The 7,535-nt window shown below is 47.1% G+C and overlaps 1 protein-coding gene across 1 annotated transcript; it reads right to left on the bottom strand.

The window, feature by feature from the left end:
• Positions 1–1,043: 1,043 nt before the first annotated feature.
• LOC104614439 (serum paraoxonase/arylesterase 2) lies at positions 1,044–7,070 on the bottom strand (the record flags this gene model as incomplete). The annotated part of the gene is made up of 7 exons (XM_010295673.1): positions 1,044–1,319; positions 2,259–2,387; positions 2,923–3,004; positions 3,646–3,846; positions 4,641–4,767; positions 5,903–6,068; positions 7,015–7,070. Coding segments are annotated over 7 exons (920 nt in total), but the record flags the coding sequence as incomplete, so codon positions are not given.
• Positions 7,071–7,535: the final 465 nt, after the last annotated feature.

The raw sequence follows: 7,535 nt of genomic DNA, 5'->3' as shown, positions 1-7,535 counted from the left end.
GGTGGGAGCTCGGGGGGCAAAAAGAGCAGCAGGAGCTACTCCGTGACTAAGGACATCGACACTAAGGGACGAAGAGCTGGCTCCACGGGCGGGAAACCAAGCTGCTCAAAGAGGGCCTTTTGCCAGACCGGCGTCTTGCTGCGCTCGCTGGAAAAGCACAAAATGGATCTCCAGCGGCACAGGACGCTCAGTTCAGTCTATTGCAAGTGACTGCTAACTAACACCATTCTAAAAACACCAGCTGATGGAAACCAGGGTAGGGCTTTTAGCAGTGCACGACGTTACCGGTAACTGCCGCTGCATAAACGCGAAGCTGCACGGCAGCACAGCAGGGCTCAGCTCCGTACAGACCCAAACTTAAACATGGCACATGTGTGACCAACGCTCGGGGGTCGTCACCGTGGCCAAGCGCCCAGAAATGCTCCCTTTGCTGCGGCAGACAGCAGTGGTTGCTAATGCACTTTTCACTGAAGGCGCTCGGGTGTTGTTTCCCACTCTTTAAGGCAAAAAAAAGGCTTTTTTTAACTCCCTTTGGAAGACTCAGTAAGAAACCACTCCGAAGTGATGCCCTCCTCTCTTCTCAGTAGGATTAAGACAAATTTATGAAACTGAAGTAATGTTAGGAAATGGCTTAAAGGGGGAAGAGGGAAGAAATGAGGCTGGAATAACATTCTCCTTCCAGTTATTTCGGAAGCATTAGGGAAAGCCTACAGGAAGGTTCAGAAGAAGAACCATTAGCACAGTCTCTGGGAAAGTCCAGGGGTCGGTGACAAGAAAGTGCACCACAGTGGTAGTTAGCAATTCTCATTTCTAAAATCAGCTTTCTCTGGGGAAAAAAAAACAGAAATCCAGTCGCAACAGATAATTCAATGTCTGACAGTTTAGTCATTTGTAATCTGAACTTGAACTTCAAGGTTACTCTTTGTTACTGACATGGAGTCCTCCCCATTACACAAATAAACTCTGATGTCTCACCTTCAATTCCATTTCCTTTACTCTTGCATAAAACTCTCATTTTGGAGAGGAAGGCTAAAATACATTTCCATGACTCTAGTTAACCTTTATTGGAACAGTCTTCTTGTTAGCAGATCTAGCAGAAACTAAGTGAGTTCCCAAGGACTTAAATCCTTTCCACTGCAGCAGATCTTACCCACGATGAGCTATAGCTCACAGTAGAGAGCTCTGTGGAAGACTGTGCCGATGAGCAGCTTTCCCTCATAGACGGATGCCACCGAGCTTCCCTGCAGCACAGAGCCGTTGTCGGCGTAGACGCGCGTCACCACAGGCTCCTCCGAGAGGATGTTCTGGACGCGCAGGACCTGCCGGAGGAGGGGGATACATCTGCTGAGACAGCCGCGGGTGAAAATCCTCCACGGATGGAGGGAACATCAGTATGTTAACTCAAACAAATTAGTTAGGTTGATCAGCTGCTGCTAACTGCAACCAAGTGATTCCTGTGATAGGGCCATAAATTCTGTGTCAGTGAAGCATGGTCTGTGAAGACTGATTATTTTTTTAAGTGGTTGTGCAACAGAGACTCCACCTCAGTAAGTAAGGCAGGCAGTCATCCCCAGCACTAGGAATGTGCACGGTTTTTTTCAGCCTAAGAGTTACTTAGTACCTTCTTGTTTTCATGCTTTTTCCAGACAGAGTAAACAGCTGCCTGGTATCATCAAAATAATTTTGAAAAGTGTCTTACAGGGGAGCTTGAGACAAGGCTGAAATCAGATGGACACCAACCGGCCGCCTGTGCTCGTGGCTGCTAGCGCACTGATGCCAGTACCTCATTGATTTCAGAAGGAAAGAAGAATTACAGTGTCACCTACTGATGAACCACACTTGCACAGATAAATCATTCCAGTGCGAATGTTTCTGGTCGTGCTTCACACTCGATTATTTTTTTGTTTGGCAAAGAGGTGCTGGCTTGGTAATTAACACCGTTCATCAAAATTTGATTGTGCGGCCACAGCTGCACAGAAAGCAGCCTGAGGAGTCCAGAATGACTGAGCTACTGGGTGGAAATTACTCAGTTGTCTCCTAAGGATCTGAATAGGTGTTTGTTAGTGAGTATATGCCATTCATGCTTTCCGCTTGAGAGCAGAAGCTATAAGCTGGTGGCCAGCTCGGTCTTTGCTTTCACAAAGGCTGGCCAGGCACTTCTCTGTGTAATGCGGAGTTAAGTTATAGCAGGGTGATTTGAACAGAGCAACTTTCCGGCACAGATACAGCTGAGACCAGGGCGGTCTCCCAAAAGGCACCTCAGAGGCAGGCAGATTTTCAGGATCATTGTAGAACAGCTTCATCCCATTGGGATGACATCCTATCCAGACGTCTCCAGTGTGAGGGTCGATAGACAAGTTATCGACCAGAGTGTCCAGCTGCAGCGTCTATCCAACACAGAGGAAAAACAAGAAAAAGAGATAGGTTAAAGCTATCAGAAGTCCTGGAAGCAAACTGTAACATAACCAGTAGACTTGTCCAAGACTCTCATCTGACGTAATCTAGACTGATTTTTTAAGAACTGTTTTCTCCCCCACTGCTGTTTTTCTTTTCCCCCAGTATGCTTCATCCCCTCCTCTGCGCCATGAGGAACCCGCCTGCGGCTCCCAGCTTCCCCCACCGGCTCATTCACACCTATGCTTGTGTCGATTGCTTCAGCGCTTTGAGGTCTGGCCCACAGTGACGGCGGCAGACCTCCCCTGCGGCCCTACAGCACGCCCGAGGATCCCTCCCTGGTTGCTGGTGTGAGGGTGGAAGACCAGAAGCTCTGTAACGGGGTGCACAGCACCTCTGCAAACCCACAGCAGGAGCCATCCAGACCAGAACTTCACACATGATCAGGCTGAAATCTCAAGCGGTCATGGGGACTAATCTGTCCAAAATTCACGTATGCCTCTTTTTTACAGAACAGCAGCGCCTTACCTTCACATGGGTTAAATTCCAATTAGCATGTTTTTCCATAACATGGACATTATGATCAAATACATCTGCAACATAGATGTACCTTCAAAAGAAAGCACCTCTTAGCAATGTGTATCAGTAAGCAGACAACAAAACCAGAGTTCCTCCTGTGCAGCCCCAGCTCGCCCCAGCTCACAGTTCTCACACCGCAACAGACATTGCAAGCAGGCCACAGGGCACTGAAGTGAAGCCAACCCGCTGAGACGCTCATGTAGCTTCACGCTGTGCCAGTTCTTCCATTACGACACTGAAGCAGGCCTTGGGTCGTGAGATCCACAAATATGCTTTTTTTTTATTTAATTTAAGATCACCTGTCTGCACCACAGGACCGGTTGATTCAGTCATACAGACTTTAAGACTGCAGAGCGTTCCCCACTTGCAGAAATCCTGCCCCGTTAATCCTTGCAAGCAATATACACAAACTTCTGTACTGGCTGGTTAAAATGCAGCAACCTTTGATCTTATTGCATATAAATGACCACACAAAGCAGCAGACGTTGCCTCCAGTTAAAGACAGAGACACATGACTTCTGAAACCCTCCGTATCGCTTACACTGTACAGGTAGCACCTTGCCTTATGTGAGCCAGTTTAGACACTTGACGACAGAGGTATTGTGTGTACAAATTAGGATTTGGGGATTCTTTTGTGTGATCAAACAAAATCTAAGGCAAGGAGAAACTTACTTTCTGTCAGGTGAAATGTTAATTCCATTGGCTGAATAAAATCCAGCTGCTACTTCTTTAACTTCTTTTGGACTGTAGTAAACAACATTTGACCAAGTTAAACCCAAGAACATCTCCAAGAACATCAAGATGAAGTCAAAGAAGTAGTGGTCATTGGTAGCATAGAAGCTCTCTGGTCCCATAGCTACTATATCATTCACACTAAAAAAAATAAGAGGAAGAAAAATAAATAAAAGAATGAAGTGAGAGGTATGCAGGACTGCATTGTAGGACTGCCCAGAATCCAGCCAGGACATGGTCATCCCACAGACATAAAGGGGCTGCAATTACAGATGGTACTTCAGATGGACACCAAGCTATTTAGATCCTTTTTTCTTCTATTTTCTTTTACATAAGCCAGGACTGTGTAGTGTCATAGGACCATAGGGCATCAGCTAGAGATCTGGCTACCTGTCCATAAGTCCATGGAATTTTTTTCTCTTTTGAGTCCATTCAACTGGAAACCAGAGAACAGGTAGGAGTTGTGACAACTTTATCTACCTCTGTTTATCCTACAATCATTTTGTAGTAGGACAGACTAAGAAAATTTTGTATGCAACCAAAAAAAAAAAAAGAAAAAGCTAAAAGTATGTTTACTTCTACAGTGTAGCAAATTCAGATTGATAGAATATCTGAAGATTCCTATCCGCAATGACCTGAGAGTGGGTTACATGACAGAAGGAGAAATGGATGCTAAGCTAATTCACCGGCATCAATCACCGTGGCACTTAAGACTGATTTAGTGATACAGCTTTTAAGAATCTCATTTACAGAAGAGATTGGAGAAACACAGTTTTTGATTACACAGATAAGAAATAATCAATAAGAGAAACAGGAAAGCTGGTAAAAGAGAAAATGTGTCATATTGATAATACCCTAAAACCAAAATCATCCTACTTTGGATTTCATCAAAGCAGCCCATTCTTCTGGGGGAAGACGGTATTTGGCTCCAATACCTTGTCAGAAGGTCGTGTCGAACAGTTTTCAGGTGTAGAAGAGAATTGTCATCTTCTACAAATTTAAACAATTCTACTGTGCTCCTCTGATGGGGATGGTTCACAACAAAGAGGTACACGGTGTCATCTTAAAAAAAGAAATGGAAACAGCTGAATTCTCTGCAACAGTTTGCATGGCTGAGCACCCACAGCAGCCTCTAGTACAGGGCACACGTTGGGTTTGGTGCATTTGTCTCACAGGCCTTCAGAGGCAGAAGGACAAGCACCAAAGTAATGCAGGATGCCACTGCAACTGGATCCAGATCTCCAGAGACTCTTCTCCCAGGCTTGCTCTACAGGGAACTGCTGTGTAACTACATTTTTGCTATTTCTCCTGAGGAAGAAAGAAATCATGGCTTCATCCTTGTGCCCAAGCCACTGGGTTTTGCAATCTGAGATACTACAGTGACTGGTTACATGAAATAGCCAGAGTCAGCTGCAAATGAGGGCTTGTTGCCCAGCCAGTTTGGGCTCTTCGGTTTATTTACCGCACCCCCTGAGAACGCTGAAGGAGCATCCTTCTCCTGTACTCTGGGTAAGGCTGCAGCCCTTCTGCCCAGCCCTTCTGGTGAAACTCTACATTAGCCACCTCTGATTTCTCCAACACCTTCCCTTAAAGGGTCACTGTATGGGGACGCAGGTCAAGCTGCAGCAGTGGTTCTCTTCCTCTTAATATTTTCAGACTTCTAATTGCCCTGCTAAAATCCTCAGTGAAAGAACAGGGAAAAAGAGAGGAAGGAGAGCATGAAGGGTACTTTATTGGTAGTCAGAGCCTGCTGTAGGAGAACATGTCTTGGAGAGGAGAATGTGGCTTGGCCACAGAGCACCAGAGGTTTGGGTAATTTACAGAGATTTGGTAATTTACTGTTTAGCTGCTACTGGTCACTAGTACCCCTGAAGCATGTGTCTGCTCAAAACCTTTGACACCAGGGTGAGACAGGTGTAAATTGGTAAAATAAACTTCGTGTGGTATTCAACTCCTCAAACTTTTCCCATGATTTCTTTCCCTTCAATATACAGGACAGCCTGAGATTATGTGCAAAGGTGTTTGCTTTAGGAGCTGACATTTATAAAAGAGCCCAACAAAGATAAAAAACCTGAAAACCTTTTTCTCTCCCAGCAAGCGCAGGCTATTGGGGGTGTAATGCAAGGCTGACAAGGGATTTCTTTTTCTGCTCTTTAGGCTCAGATTTGCCACCACCTCAAGTTAAAGATCTCTTTACCTCTGTCTACATAAGTGCTGATTCCATGAGGGTTAAACGACGCCAGATCAAACCCTCGGCTGATTCTCAGTTCCACTGCTCTGGGATTGTCTTCATTCAAATCCATCAAAAATATTTCACCTGGCTTGTCTGGTGCAAGGCTCTTTATTCCTGGGTATTTCAAGCCCTGTAAAATCAAAACGTAAGAAAATCGTTCCTGGGTAAAAGGCAAAGCGAAGCATCACAGGGCTGAAAACGCTGGAGCCTTGCTTGGGCTTGCAAGCACACCTCAGGACGTCCCTCTGCTTCAGCACGCCGTGCCACGATGGAGGTGGAGGGGCCGGCTCTGCTCTCCCTGGTGAGCCCTCACTCGCCGTGCAGAGGGAGCAAGCCACGTGGAGGGCACGAGGAGCCGTGCCCAAGGCACCACCGACCCACCGGGCGGTGGCACCGCTGCCACCCACCGCAGCCACCAGCCGGGTGGGTGCTCCCCGCCATGCCAAACCGCTCCGCGAGCAGACACGCTGCGGGAAGTACGGCACCACCGAATGCAGCCAACGTGGTCACGCCGCGGGGAACAGCAGCAGCGCGACGGCTCGCCATTTCTGGCATGAGTTTTGCCACATTATCATTCCCTGGGTGTCCCTGGAGCACGTAGACGAAAATACGAGCTTTTGTTTCAGAAAATAATCGCTAGCCATCCTGATTGCAAAGAAAAGCCTGAAAACCTATATGCGAAAGGCTAAAAAAACCCCAGGAACAACAAAATCAACACACAAAATCTGGTATTGTTTTTAGAGGTAGGGAATTAACACACCTTCTTAACAAGGGAGAGGTTTGACATTTCAACATTTCAGGAAAGCAGCATGAAAGAAATTCAAGGTTATGTGGGCAGATAAGCTGGTGCAATAGGATACGTGTGTCAGAGCCACCACCACCACTTCAGCCTCAAGAAGTGCACTTGCTCAAGCAGAAGGAAACGCCAGCTAAGCCGACACAAGTCTGGGCTGTTCCGACGGAGCCAGCCAGCTTTGTAGAAAAAAGAGCCCATCCTGCAGTTTTCACCCACGGCTTCTGTAGATAAGGAAGCGGGCAAGCAAGCCCCAGCGCAGGGAGGGGGCACGGGCACTTACGGAGCTGATGAAAGCCAGTCCGTTGGGAAGTATGTCGATGTCTTCTGAACCAGCTTCTGCAAGACAGAGATAAACAGGGCTTTTCAGATGACATTAGATATTTCCCATCCAAAAAAACTCCTTTTCAGTACAATTCCGGCTCTCATCAATGTCCCCTTCTGAGATGACTGCACAAGCGATGAAGTTCAGCGGAAAAGTTCGCATGGCATTAAAACAGAAGGCCGGGTTAGGAAATAGCACTGGGGTTCACCTCTGACTGGGGGCTTAGGAGTGCCCCCGTGGTGGCCGGGCAGCCTCCTGCCCAGCTCCACGTAGCCCGGGGCGGCACGGGATGAATCACCCGCTTCTGACAATAGTGCTCTGCAGCAAGCAGTTAGCGCCGACAGCGAGATTTTTCAGAGCAGGACCGTACCCATCGCTCAGCTCGCACGCTTGCATAAGGCAGCCCTGGGAATTGCGCACACTAATTCTCCTGGTTGAGCGGGGACACTTCACTAAGATGGATTGCCAAATATTTAGTT

Source organism: Phaethon lepturus, unplaced genomic scaffold (assembly GCF_000687285.1).
Source record: "Phaethon lepturus isolate BGI_N335 unplaced genomic scaffold, ASM68728v1 C14059963, whole genome shotgun sequence".
Lineage (NCBI taxonomy): Eukaryota > Metazoa > Chordata > Aves > Phaethontiformes > Phaethontidae > Phaethon > Phaethon lepturus.
This window is presented reverse-complemented; position numbering and strand designations above follow the sequence as displayed.